Here is a 14,561-nt window from a genome sequence, read left to right on the forward strand (position 1 = left end):
ACCAGTCATGCATTCTCCAGGTTCTCAGTCAGAAGGGCCTACTCCACCCTTAACATGATGCACACAATTAGACTAGAACATCATAAGCCAAATGAGCCACCCCCCCCACACACACACACACACACAGCACCCCCCCCACAACCGTGGCCTGCTATGACTACAACACTCACCCATCTGCCCCACAACCCAGGGTCTCAAAGGCATCAATCACGGGAAAGCAGGGAAGGAATAAAATAACATGGGAGATACACACAAGTGTGACCTGCAGCTGTGGAAGATGTCGTCATTGAGAAGTTTCAAAGGAAAAGCTCCACAAAAGGAAAGTCGCACCAGAGTACCTAATGTAGAGATCCCCAGTTTCCCTTGAAAGGGGCACTGTAAAAATGACCCATTTAGACCGAGTTGTTTTGGAAACACCCTGTCAATGGAGCCAATACTCCAATACTCTGGAGCCATCTTGGTGCCTTCCCTGACACCTGGGTCTTCAACATCATTTGTTGACCAGTATGACTGAATTTTACTGCGTGAATGTGTACTGAATGAGTACAACAGAAATCAGGTCCCAACAGAAATCAGGATAGGATGTTACAACCACTGGCAACTGGGAAGCAGAAATGCTTGCCAATACTGATGTGACAAGTCATAGAAAATGCCCAAGCCACAAGAGTAATACATGATGTTTTTTAATCATTTTATAATCAGACAAACACACACCTGGGCTACAGTCTCATGTAGTTGTGCAGCAACTCCCGATAGATCATGCACGTGAGCATCACCATGTCTGGCTTCATGGCTGCAGCTCTAATACCCTTGCATAATCTTTGGGTGTTTCCACACTAGTATGTAACTGACAACAGCCAAGTTCAGGTTAGCCTCCCCATCTCCTTTATTTTTTTTTTTTTACAGATTTCTGGGACCCCTAGGTGGCTCAGTGGTTGAGTGTCTGCCTTTGGCTCAGGACATGATCCCGGTGCGGGGACCAAATCCCACATCAGGCTCTCTGCGAGAAGCCTGCTTCTCTCTCTATGTCTCTGACTCTCTCTCGGTCTTTCATGAATAAATACATCTTTTTTAAAAAATAAATACATATTTTTTATTTTATTTAGAGAGAGAGCAAGAGCAGGGGAGAGGGGCAAAAAAAGGAGAAGACTCCCTGTCCAGCAGGAAGTCCAACAGTGGGGCTCGATCCCAGGACTGTGGGATCATGAATGAGCCAAAGGCAGATGCTTAAGTGACTAAGCCACCCAGGTTTCCCTCCTTTCATTTTCTTCTTTTTTTTTCTTTCTTTCATTTTCTTTTTAATGGGCTCCAAATCCTCTTGACCCTGGGATTCTAACAAAGAAAATAATGTTCTTTCTCGCCTTCATGATCTGGAAGCAAGGCTAGAGATCTCATCATTTGACACAACGGGACTACATACTTTCATAGGAGATACCCGCACAACCAGATCTGAAACTAGAGAAATGCTGTCACCCTACAGAAAACTCTATGAAAGAGGTAGACACCAGTTTGAAGAGTTCCAACATCAATGTCAATGACTGTGTTCCTCAAAGCCCACCTAGTGGCAGCCAATATGACAAGATCTGGGGATCATGACCTTGTTGCCCTGTACCAAGATACCTTTGTTCATACGGAATACAATTTTTAAAATATTTTATTTATTCATGAGAAACACAGAGAGCGCAGCAAAGACATGGGTAGAGGGAGAAGCAGGCTCCCTGTGGGGAGCCCAATGCAGAATTCGATCCCAGGATCCTGGGATCACAACCTGAGCCAAATGCAGATGACACTCAACCACTGAGCTACCCAGGTGCCCCTGAAATACATTTTTATCAGCTTCAAAAGATTTGTCTTGCTTTTCATATAAAGAATCACAGAGGTATGCCACATTGTGTTCCAATGTACATCAAGTAGATGACATCCCCAGCTTGAAAAGGGCAAGTCAGCTTAACAACCTCCAGCTTGTTAATTACCATCTCATTGGTGCTGGTATCTTCAAGAGACACCAACCAATTTTTTATCCAGTATAATTTTACAATGATCTCCAAAGACCAGTTTATTGCCAGAGAAAGAAAAAGCACAACTCTTGCTACCCAATGGTCCTCTTCTATTTCAACAGGTAGTGGAGCAGCTGACCATCCTCAGGCACCCAGGGTTGCTTGCCTTTATCAGGCTGCTCTACTGGAATTCACATCTAAGAATACCAACAACAAAGACTTTCCAACCACAAAGGCAGAGGCTCTGCGTTCCCTCCCCCTTTCCCTCCCCCTTCCCCTCCCCCCTCCAATCTATGGCCCTCCTGGGAGGCCACCTTCCTGTGGGTCAGGTGGAAACCAGTAGGCCAGTGCCTCCTCCAACATATCTATTTTTTCTATTTATCCCATCCATGAACACCCGGGGGGGGGGGGGGGGACTGATGAGAGTCAAAAGCATAACGCTAAATCTACACAGTCCAGGAGACCAAAAATCCACCAATAAAATGATAGTCCTGATTCTTAAAAATAAAAAACTTCAGATTATAGTCAGTTTTAAAAGCCATTAAAGACTCCCTTGTAAAGGTAAAATGGTTCTTTTTTTTCCCCACGACACTTAAAGGAATAGGTTTGGTTACCCAGTAAGGTATTTTTAAGAAAAGAGTTCATTCTCCAACAGTCAGAAAAATAAGTCAGAAAAATACAGCATTTGCAAATGTCCACATATACAAAGGAGTAATGTAAACTCAGATCAACTAATTTTCTTCCTGTTTCTTCATTTCCACCACAGTATCAAGGAAAACAATGTGCAAATATCAGATACTAAATAAATGCTACAATAAATAAATAAATAAATACTGATAAACTGCTACTGTTTTTCTTTGTTTGTTTTTGTTTTGTTTTTGTTTTTTTTTTTAACAAGGAGACATCCAAAGAAAATTCACTTTTACATTTGAGATAGTTTTCCCATGCAAACTTCTGGATACACACACCAATAACAGTCACTGTCATCTCTCCCTCTATGTCTCTCCTCTCTCTGTCTCTCATGAATAATTAAATAAAATCTTAAAAAAAAACAAAGTCAGTGTCATCTATCAATAGTCTAGGCAGGGCTAATTAAATGGGAATCATAAATAAAGTAATTCATTCATTTATCTCATGAGAACCCCTTCCCAATGGTAATTATTCCGCTAGGGGAAAAAAGCACAATTACAATGTACCATTTGAAGATATTAAGGTACCTCTTACTACTAGGAAAATTATTCCAGGTAAGACACAGCATATAGATATGCTATATGTTGGCAAATTGAACTCCAATAAAAATAATTAAAAATTAATTAAGGGATCCCTGGGTGGCGCAGCGGTTTGGCGCCTGCCTTTGACCCAGGGCGCGATCCTGGAGACCCGGGATCGAATCCCACATCGGGCTCCCGGTGCATGGAGCCTGCTTCTCCCTCTGCCTGTGTCTCTGCCTCTCTCTCTCTCACTGTGTGCCTATCATAAATAAATTAAAAAAAAAAAAAATTAATTAAAAAAAAAAGACACAGCATATAAACTTAGAATCCAAAGACTGAGAGGGGACAATTACCACAATAATTAAGCCAGAAATAGGTTTCAGGTTTTCCGATTTCTTTCTACTTTTTTCTACCATGCCTAAAGACACTGAAAGGAATCTGGAAAAATATAAGAATTCCACATTGTAAGTGATCATATATATACCAAATATTGTGTTAGGCAATTTGTAGCTTCTCATTTCACAACCATCCCTTGAAGCATTATTGTGTTCATTTGGCAAGTGAGGCTGTTCCAGGAGAGATGTTAGTTAACCTTGTCTAGATTTGCAAAATTACAAAGTGATAAAGTCCAGAGTGAATTCAAATTCTATACACTCCATGGCAGACAAGATGCAGTCATATAAGTAAATTTTATTCAATGAGAAGCCTGCTTCTCCCTCTCCCTATGTCTCTGCATCTCTATGTGTCTCTCATGAATAAATAAAATCTTTTAAAAAAATGCATATTTGAGAGATATGCTGCCCCTTTGCCCTTCTTCCATCCTGCTACCTAGAATGTAAATGTCAGGACTAACTACCACCTGGACTATGAGGACAGGAGTGAACCCTAAGAAAAGCACAGCTACCTGTTAGAACTTGAATCCCAGACAATTGTGTGGTGCCATAACCTTGGACCACCTACTACCTCTTTTGCTTATGTCAATATTTGGTAATTCTTTATTGTAGGCCATAGAACTTTACCTTAACAAGTATAGTCTACCATACCTTGCCCAAAAGTTATAGGAAATTATTCCCTTAACATCAAAGTTTGCAGACATCAGCAAGTAGTGGTATTGTTTATAAGAGGGATTCTCTTGGGATCCCTGGGTGGCTCAGTGGTTTAGCGCCGCCTTCAGCCCAAGGCGTGGTCCTGGAGTCCCAGGGATGGAGTCCCACAACAGGCTCTCTGCACAGAGCCTGCTTCTCCCTCTGCCTGTCTCTGCCTCTCTCTCTCTCATGAATAAATAAATAAAATCTTAAAAAAAAAAAAAAGAAACAACTTAAAAACAGAATTACCAATTGACCTAGTAATTCTAGTTTTAGGTATATAACCAGAAGAAATGAACGCAGTCTTCACAAAGAGGGGTCTGCACACACATGTTCACAGCAGCATTATAATAACTAGAGGTAAAAGCAACCCAAGTGTTCATCAAAAGATGACTAAAAGAGTAAAATACAGCTGAGTGAAATAAGTCAATTGGAGAAGGACAAACAGTGTATGTTCTCATTCATTTGGGGAATATAAATAATAGTGAAAGGGAATAGAAGGGAAGGGAAAAGAAATGTGTGGGAAATGTCAGAAAGGGAGACAGAACATAAAGACTCCTAACTCTGGGAAACGAACTAGGGGTGGTGGAAGGGGAGGAGGGCGGGGGGGTGGGGGTGAGTGGGTGACGGGCATTGAGGGGGACACTTGACGGGATGAGCACTGGGTGTTATTCTGTATGTTGGTAAATTGAACACCAATAAAAATTAATTTATTAAAAAATAAAAGAGTAAAATACAGAATATACATATAATGCCTTAAAAAGGAATTAAATTCCAATACAGGGCAGCCTGGGTGGTTCAGCGGTTTAGGGCCACCTTCAACCCAGGGCCTGATCCTGGGGACCCAGGATCAAGTCCCACGTCAGACTTCCTGCATGGAGCCTGCTTCTTCCTCTGCCTGCGTCTCTGCCTCTCTCTCTGTGTCTCTCATAAATAAATAAAATCTTTTAAAAAAATAAAAAATAAAAAAAATTCCAATACATACTACACCACATGGATGAACTTGGGAAGAGATTATGCATCAGTATATAATAGCCAAATTCACAGAAAATAGAATGGTGGTTGCCAGGGGTTGGGGTGTTGGGGGAATCGAGACTTAGTTTTATTAGGAAACAGTTTGTTTATGCAATATGAAGAGTTCTAGAGATGAATATGGTAGACAGTTGCACAAGAATATATAGTTAACACCACTAACAGGTATATAGTTAATACCTGCATACTTAAAAAATTATTAAGATGGTAAATTTTATGCTGTGTGTATTTTATGACAGTAAAAATAAAACTGGATAAGACAAATGTCATGAGCAAATTAACATGCAAATTTAACACATATTCATCTAAAGGATCAGAAAACTGTTACCTTGGATTACCTGTAGTTCTGTTACTAAATTTCCCAAAATAGTTTGTGGTCTAAAACTAATTAGTATACGTGCTGCCGAAGCAAGCACTCTATAAAACTGATTAAACTTTTTTAAAACGTTTTTTCTGGATGGAGCACCTGGCTGTTCAGTCAGTGGAACATGACACTCTTAATCTCTGCATTGTGCGTTTGAGCCCCATGTTGGATGTAAAGATTACTTAAAAAATATTCTTTAAAAAACGTTGTCTAAAGAAAAAAAAAAAAAAAAGTTGCCTCGGGGATCCCTGGGTGGCTCAGTGGTTTAGCGCCCGCCTTTGGCCCAGGGCGCGATTCTGGAGTCCCAGGATCGAGTCCCACGTCGGGCTCCCGTCATGGAGCCTGCTTCTCCCTCCTCCTGTGTCTCTGCGCCCCCCTCTGTCTATCATAAATAAATAAATCTTTAAAAAAAATTAAAAAATAAAATAAAATAAGATAAAAAATGTTGTCTCAGGATGATGCCTGGGTGGCTCAGCAGTTGAGCGTCTGCCTTCAGCTCAGGATGTGATTCTAGAGTTCCAGGATCGAGTCCCATGTCAGGCTCCTGCATGGAGCCTGCTTCTCCCCCCTCTGCCTCTCTCTGTGTCTCTCATGAATAAATTTAATTTATTTATTCATGAGAGATGGGGGGGGGCGAAGAGCAGAGACACAGGCAGAGGGAGAGGCAGGCTCCATATAGGGAGTCCAACGTGGGACTCAATCCCAGGAATCCGGGATCACACCCTGAGCTGAAGGCAGGCACTTAACCACTGAGCCACCCAGGTGTCCCAAATAAAATCTTAAAAAAAAAAAAGCCTTTTCTCTGGAAAAAATATTTTCTCTTAAAAAAAAAAGTTTTCTCTGGAATCCAAATAAAACTTCTAATGATTTCACTTAATACAGGAATGTTAAATCAAAGTAGCTCTCTCTGGAATATGGCACAAAATTTGCAAAACTGTCCTGAGATACACTATGCAGTGTGGCCCGCTCAAAGTTCACCATGTTTTAGGGACGCCTGGCTGATTCAGTCAGTGGACCATGCAACTCTTGAGCTCAGGGTTGTGAGGTTAGAGCTCCAACTTGGAATATTATTTTTAAAAAAAATCTTTTAAAAAAATTCATCATGCTTAACATGCTAAATGTTGGGCCTTCTTTCCCATATTTTCTTTCTGGACCTTATTTTGAAATATGAGTTGGGGGCACCTGGGTGGCTCAGTGGTTTAGCATCTGCTTTTGGCTCAGGTCATGATCCCAAGGTCCTGGCACCCAGTCCTGCATCAGGCTCCCGGCACAGCAGGGAGCCTGCTTCCTCCTCTGCCTATGTCTGCCTCTCTGTGCCTCTCATGAATAAACGAAATCTTTAAAAAAAGAAGAAGGAGTTGAGAAACAGATTAATACACTCAAGCTGAAGACTTTATAGATACAGCTAACTAAATCACATGTCAAAGGAATAAGCTAACTAAGAACTCAGGAAGATTTCAAGTTTGCTATTTAGACAAACCTGCATGAATTTCCAAGATGTACTATCAATGTCTGGGAGCACCTGGCTGGCTCAGTGGTAGAGTTTGTCTGCCTTTGGCTCAGGTCCTGATTTCAGGGTCTTGGGATCCAGTTCCACATAGGGCTCCTGTCTCCCCTCTGCCTATGTCTCTGCCCTGTCTCTCTCTCATGAATAAAATCTTTAAAACAAAAACACAACTATCAACGTCTGAAATGCTGCCAAATATGGGACAGCAGAGCAGTAAAAGAGAATTGCTATAATCTAACCTAGAAATCCATGTACCAAAAAAAAAAAAAAAAAGAAAAGAAATCCATGTTCCATTTTGGAGATCTTATCTCTTTATTCCTAAGAACATGAATCCAAGAGCTAATATCAAAAAGGTTAAAAAGGGAAGAGGAGAGAGAAAGGGAAAGTAAGGAGCTGAATAAAGTAAAAACATTTAAGGGGTATGTTTGGAATTTTTTTAATTTTAATTCCAGTTAACACAGTTTTATATTAGTTTCAGGTGTTACAAGACACCTGAGTGATTCAACAATTGTAGAATTTTTTTTTATTGGTCACAACTTTATGATTTACTACCACTTTTGAAAGGGCTGCAAAAATTATTTAGGCGTATCGATGCTTATACAAATTTTACTTCATCAATTGACAAATTGTACACATTTTAGAAGAATCTAGTAGATTCCTCCAGACACTGCTGGGAGAACACACCACCAGATGAAAAGAACAATGATCAATGAAATTAGATTGTGAACTCCATGAAGACAGAATCTCCATTTTGTTCTCTATTATCCTTAGCAGGTAACATAGAACCTCATGTTTGAGAGACAAATGTTACGGTTAGGGGTTAGAAATTATTTTAAAGGAGTCTGTTACACTGAACCGTAAGACAGTATCAAAAAAATCATAGCTATTTTCAATATCTAATACCAGGCCAATGTGTACCACCATCTAAACATAGCTGTAAAAATTCATAATTTATCAAGATGCCTGGGTGGCTTGATTGGTGGTGACTCTTGGCTTTTCAGCTCAGGTCATGATCTCATGGGTCATAGGATAGAGACAGGAGTTGGGCTCTGCACTGGAGGGAATCTGCTTGAAAATTCTCTCCCACTACTTCCCCCCTTTCTCTCTCTCAAATAAATAAAATGTTTTAAATTCCTAATTTGTCTTTTCAATTTCTCATAAAAAAACAACCCGGGCAGCCTGGGTGGCTCAGTGGTTTAGCGCCGCCTTCAGCCCAGGGCGTGATCCTGGAGACCCAGGAAGGAGTCTCACATCAGGCTCCCTGCATGGAGCCTGCTTCTCCCTCTGCCTGTGTCTCTGCCTCTCTCTCTCTCTCTGTTGTGTGTGTCTCATGAATGAATAAATAAAATCTTAAAAAAAAAAAAAAGCCTAATGCTACTTTCCATCGTTGTTATACAATTTATCCTTAAATAATTAGCTTTGCTAACAAAGTCAGAAGGAAAAAAAAACTTATAATTTTAGTAAAAGGAATAAAAAAGATATAAGCAGATGGGTTCTATGCAGACCAGGCTCTAAGGGAGTAGAGCTGACTAGCTCTGTAGCTTTTGTCCTTCAAGCCAATTTTGAAAGGAAAAAAACATTGGAAAAGAAAACATTGTAAAAATACCATAGTAGGAGTTATGAAGCCAGAAAGTCAGTTCTTTTCTGCAAACCTAATATGTACACAGACGCATATGGTACATGAATCTAAAATATACTATGCACAGGTATTTTGAGGTAGTGTGTTACCATTTAACAGCTCTTAATATGACAAGCAGGAAAATTCCCAAATAATGAAAGACAATTTCCCCAACATCTGTACCTAATCTCTCCTATTCAACCTCTTGAAACTGCACATGGCAGTACAGTTAACATTAAAATATTTTCATTATTCTTATCACAATCTACTCCCAGATTTTAAAATAACATTAGATTCTAATTTCTCAAGGCTCTTTTCCCATATGCTTATGACTTAATCCCACTTGCAGAGAATATTCTGTAAGCTAACATGCCATAAACTCTACAAATCCACATCACTAAACTACACCCCCAGTAACAAACACAAAACTCACCCTTCTTTTGTGTGTGTGTGTGTTTGTTTTTCTCACTCTTCACATGTTCCTGGGTACAGAAGTTCTTCCTCCACCCATTTTCACTCAGTTTAGGAGTCTTTGCCTGCTTCCCAGAGGAAGATGATAAAAGCTACTTCTCAAACTGTGGAACAACTGGCTGTGATCTCTCTCCTCCCCCCCCAACCCCATCCAGTGTTTATGATGTTCAGTCTTTCAGCTCATAGGGAAGGGAGAAGTTGAGAAATCCGGCTAGTGACTTACCCCAGTAGCAAATCCCAGGTGGATACAAACTGAGGAAATCAAGAATTGAGAGAGATTTTTTTTTAAAGCCATGTTTTATCCTGTGCTCCAACACACTAATGACTGAAGGCTGGTTGACATTCATTGGTCTGAGTTAAAAATATATATATATTCTCTTTAGTTTGTTTCTTCATGATACGGCTAAAAAGGGGTAAAGGATTTATAAAACATTGCTAGTAATTTCCCTCTGGAGAGGAAAAGGGGACTCAATGAGAAGGAAAAGGAAAAAAGGGAAATTTATTGTTGTCACTGTCCCCTCCATCCTCAGATGCTACTGAATTCAAGACAATCAAAGAAAATGAAAAAAAAATTTTTTTAAAGATATTCACCAGAAACCTAAGTGGAATTTTAGCTGGTAGCCCAAAGTGTAAAGATTAGAAATAAACAACTCCTTACCCCCTGCAGGGGGAAAGGCGGGAACAGAAAAAAGGATCTTCACTGAGTGGAGGATTCTAAGTGACTGAATTTGCTGCTCCCCCTCTTGGCTCTCTGTTCTCAGAAACACAGAATGCCCCCCTCCCCTACAAGCAGACTCCAACACCTGGTGGGGGTAAGAGGAAAGCAAGAGAGGGAAAAAAAAAAAGCAGACAGAAAAAGATGAAAACATCAACAGCCATCTTGCCAAACTAACAACTAAATGTACTGCATAAAAGAAGGAAATTAATTGCACTGACAAAGATAGAAATAAAATTACCTCTAAACAAGATAGGTCTCCTCCCCTTTAACACAAAGATAGAAATAAAATTACCTCTAAACAAGATAGGTCTCCTCCCCTTTAACACACTAACCAAATAACCCGGTAAGCATTAGAAAAGAAATTTAACTATGACTCTAAAATTACAAGTTGTCATTCTAAAAGTTAGTAAATAAATGCTCAATCCTTATGACTGGAATTTCAGACTGTTTTATTCCAAATAAATATCTTAAAGTATTTTGACAATGAATTCTTTCTCTAAAAAACAGGAAAAAATGACCTTTAAATGTGAAAGAAATGAGATCTACAGAGCATTTAAATTCTAATGGTTAACAAATAAGAGTTTCGTTAAATATAATAAACGTCAAGTCCACAAAAAAGGAGTGTCTCCCATATTAGACTGCCCCGTGTATTTTCCATACAGGTTTAGAATTTAGCCCAACTCCCGAAAGAAAGACGTGGGAACAATTTATGTAATTAATGGGAAAATAACAGCAAGCTGAAAGAATTTACACCGAAGTCACATTCAACACGGTTAGCATAATAACCTCACTCACTGAATACAATTAAGGCCCCATCTCTCTTCAAACCCACAAATGGGATAAAATACTGGGGATTACAAATCTGCAATCAGAGATAAGGATACATTAGTAAGGCAAATCTGAAGTTATTATCTTCTCTTTGGGGTTTTTTTAAGGGAGGGGATGGAGAGGCAAGGTGTGCATCGTGGTCAAATGCTTACAAAAAAAAAAAAAAGATTCAAATAGGCGATTATTTGTCAGCTCATTCTCACTCAGAGGACTGTCAAAAGAGAAAGAGGAATGACTGTCACACTTTCTACAATCTTACGTGTCAGGAGGAAAACCGGGCATTTAAGCCATCCTAAGTGCAGTACAATCGGCAGCACAGCCTCTTCCCCCGGTCACACCGCAGGAATGTCTGATGGAGGCAGGGGTAGGAGATCACCACACTCTCAAGGACAGGTTGGCCGCACGCGTGTTCTACTCCGACCAGCACTCGCAGGGCCACCACACCCCCTCAGACCGGGGGAGGCACACTCGACGCCCGAGGGCGCTGCCTCGCTCCCACAGTCCCCCCGTCACACGGCCACGGCTTCACCAGCCTCCTCCCCGCACACGCCCCGGCCGGGCTCCCCGCCGCCTCCCGCCGCCTCCCGCCGCGCAGCGACCCCCGGCCTCCGCCGGCCCCGGCCGAGCCCCGTCTCGTCGCCGAGTCCCTCCGGCTGCAGTCGCCCGCTGGGGGGAGGGGCGCGCCTCCGCCTCACGCCGCTCCACCTGGGGAGGGAAGCCACCCGCACCGCTCACCTGGGGACGGCGGCTCCTCCCTGGCTCTCGGCCGGCGGAGCCCGGCTGGGGCCTCCGAGGGAACCGCGGGCGGCCGGGCGGGCTGGAAGTCCGACAAGGAGATGGGGACGGGGAGGGGGAGGGGGTCGGGATGCCGGGAGCCGCCTCCTTTCTCCTCCGCCACCGCGGCTCCCGCAGCCAGGCCCGGCGCCCTCGCACACTCGCCCCCTTTCTCACGGCCTCGCGGTCGGTCTGGCTCCCCCTCGCCCCCACCCCCGCACACACTCGCCCCCACCCCCGCACACACTCACACCCGGCCGCTCCTCGCTCCTCGCTCCCTCGCTCCCTCACTCGCCTGTAGTGCGCGCGCGCGCGACCCCGCTCACACACAGCGCGCGCGACGCCGGCGGAGACCGCCTCGCGCTCCCCAGACCGAGGCGCCGCGCGCCGCCCGCCCGCGTGCAGAGGACCCTCGCGCGCCCCGACCCGGCCCCGCCCCCCAGGCGCGGCGGCGCGGCGGGCGGGGGGGGCGGCGGGCAGGGGGCGGCGGCCGGCGGGCCGAGGGGCCGGGCCAGCCCGCCGAGCCGGGCCTAGCGGATCCGACACCTGCGGCGGGACCCGCCCCCCGGGCTCCGCGTCCGCTCTCGCAGCCATCGCCGGCCTCTCGGGTGCCGGAGGCGCGACGGGGCGCGCGCGCCGGGAGGGCGATGGGAGCGCGAGAGCGCTTCGAGGACGCGCTTTCCCCACCCGCCGCCAAACCGTCCTCACCGAGGAAAGGAAACGGGTGGGGGGGCGAGGTTTGTTCCCAGCTGGAACCGCGAGATTGATGCCTTCCGTTGTCCACCCTCCTCGCCCTCACGTTCCCTCCTGGGGCCCCATTCGTCCACACTTTGAACCCTGACGCCGGCCCTCAAGCCTCGCGGGGGCCGTGTGCTGCCTGCGGTCCCCGCCTCGGGCTCCGGCCCGGCCCGGCCCGGCCCACCTCCCGCGCAGCCCTGGCGGCGCCCGAGCCCGCGCCCGGAGGCAAGACGGGGAACAAAGATCAATACCTGGAAGATCCTTTTATCCGTGTGCGGAATAAAGATCTTGCCTCTGTACGACGTGGGGCAGATTTTTGAAACTACAGTACATCATATTTTCAGGGCTTGAAGGGGGTTAAAAGATACAGACAGGGTAGTGTGGTCCAGCCAGCTTCGCTCCTTGGAAGCCAGCACTGACCTCGGGCAAATCAGTTCCTTAACTTCCTCTGAGCCTTTGTTATAAGAAGCCTAGAGTCTGTTCCAAGGTTGCTGTGAGAACGAAATCTATTTAGGAGCATTTTGAAAATCCAAGCTGTCTATAAAAATAAACTGATGGTCCAAAGGAAGCTAGCAATGAGTGTGTTCAGCTATGTTACTTACTGTTGGGTTTTCTAGATCATGAAGAATGAAACCATGCAACAGATGACCATGATACTTTACATGGCAAATTCATTTCCAAATAACCTTATTCATTTATTATCACCAGAGATCCCAGATAGGAGATCCAATAAATGTCCTAACCAGTTTGCCTTCTTGAGTCACATTCCATTCTGAGCAGCCTCAGCCAACAAATTCCTTTCAGCGCTCCTCTTTCCCAATCTTTTTGGTCTGCCTCCCCCCCTCCCCCCCTCTGATTTCACTCAGTACTTAGTCGTTTAAGAGATAGAGCATAACCCAGAGCGGTAACTTGTGGGACTGGACCAGACTTGTAGTTTCACTTACTTAAGTGATCTTCTAAAGTACCTTGACCTCGGGGCACCTGGGAGGCTCCGTGGTTGAGCATCTGCCTTTGGCTTAGGTGGTGATCCCAGGATCCTGGGATTGAGTCTTGCTGCATCAGGCTCCCCACAGGGAGCCTGCTTCTCCCTCTGCCTATGTCTCTGCCTCTCTGTCTCTCATGAATAAATCTTTAAAAAAATAATAATAAAAGTACCCTGACTTCTCTGTATCTTAATATACTTGATGGCACAAGTTATCTATAAAAATATTTGATAGAAACTTTAAAAGTAGTCACCGCCCTGGGTGGCTCAGTCAGTTAGGTGCCTGGCCTTCCCTCAGGTCACTAGAATCCAGGATCCAACCCTACTTCCCGCCCCCCCCTTACAGCTCTCTGCTCAAGGAGGAGTCTGCTTCTCCGTCTCCCTCTGTTCCTCTCCCCGGCTTGTAGTTGCTCCCTCTCTTAAATAAATAAGATCTTAAAAAAAAAAAAATAGAACTAATTACTTCATTGAATTGATAAGGAGTAAATGACCCAGTAAGTGTATAGGACTTAATGCTCAGCACAAAGCAAACGGTATTTTAAGTGTATACTACTGCTATATTTTGCCACCGAGAGTAACCTAGGATAGTGAACAGTTTTCACAAAGGACACAGTTAGAGAAATAAATGTGCTACATGACACACTACCTAAAGAAGAAAGGGGGTGGGATCCCTGGGTGGCACAGCGGTTTAGTGCCTGCCTTTGGCCCAGGGCGCGATCCTGAAGACCCAGGATCGAGTCCCACATTCGGGCTCCCGGTGCATGGAGCCTGCTTCTCCCTCTGCCTATGTCTCTGCCCCTCTCTCTCTCTCTCTCTGTGACTATCATAAATAAAAATTAAAAAAGAAGAAGAAAGGGGGTAAAGTCTACAGAGCTAAAATGTTGCTATTTATTTCCACCCTGATATTCAGTCTCCTGAAACAAAGTATATTCAACCTAAAGACAAAAGAGAAGCATTTTGTGATCAAGCTTCCTTGATCACAGAGATACTAATACAATGAGAATCTGGTCAAAGATAAATGGGAAAATTGACAGAGGGAGAAGGTTGCATGATTGGCCCCGCAGATTATCAATAAAACGTAGCCTATCTTTCAGTCCTAATTTTAAGAAACTCAATTTGGGGTAACCATGTATCACCCAGAAAAAGGATGAAACTGTGGGTAGGGAGTATTAGACTATTAATTCACTGACCACTTGCCTTTAAAAAAAATGCTATCGGGGTACCTGGGTGGCTCAG

General features: G+C 44.0%; 1 protein-coding gene across 7 annotated transcripts in view; it reads right to left on the minus strand.

Annotated features, from left to right (window-relative positions):
• RIMKLB (ribosomal modification protein rimK like family member B) overlaps nucleotides 1-14,561 on the minus strand; it is a 170,574-nt gene that overhangs the window by 57,840 nt on the left and 98,173 nt on the right. The window contains exon 1 of one of the 7 annotated variants that reach the window (XM_035707134.2): nucleotides 11,901-11,999. The exons of 3 other annotated variants lie outside the window; for them this stretch is intronic. Coding sequence is in view for 1 of the 4 variants with exons in the window: in XM_049102417.1 (XP_048958374.1) it covers nucleotides 11,091-11,113 (23 nt within the window). In the remaining 3 variants the exon portion in view is untranslated. Of the gene's footprint in view, nucleotides 1-11,090; nucleotides 11,277-11,566; nucleotides 11,828-11,856; nucleotides 12,000-14,561 lie in introns of those variants that run through there. 3 more of the 7 variants (XM_049102416.1, XM_035707131.2, XM_049102417.1) reach the window with 3 other exon arrangements.

The sequence above is a fragment of the Canis lupus genome, chromosome 27, assembly GCF_003254725.2.
Source record: "Canis lupus dingo isolate Sandy chromosome 27, ASM325472v2, whole genome shotgun sequence".
In the NCBI taxonomy this organism is placed as follows: Eukaryota; Metazoa; Chordata; class Mammalia; order Carnivora; family Canidae; genus Canis; species Canis lupus.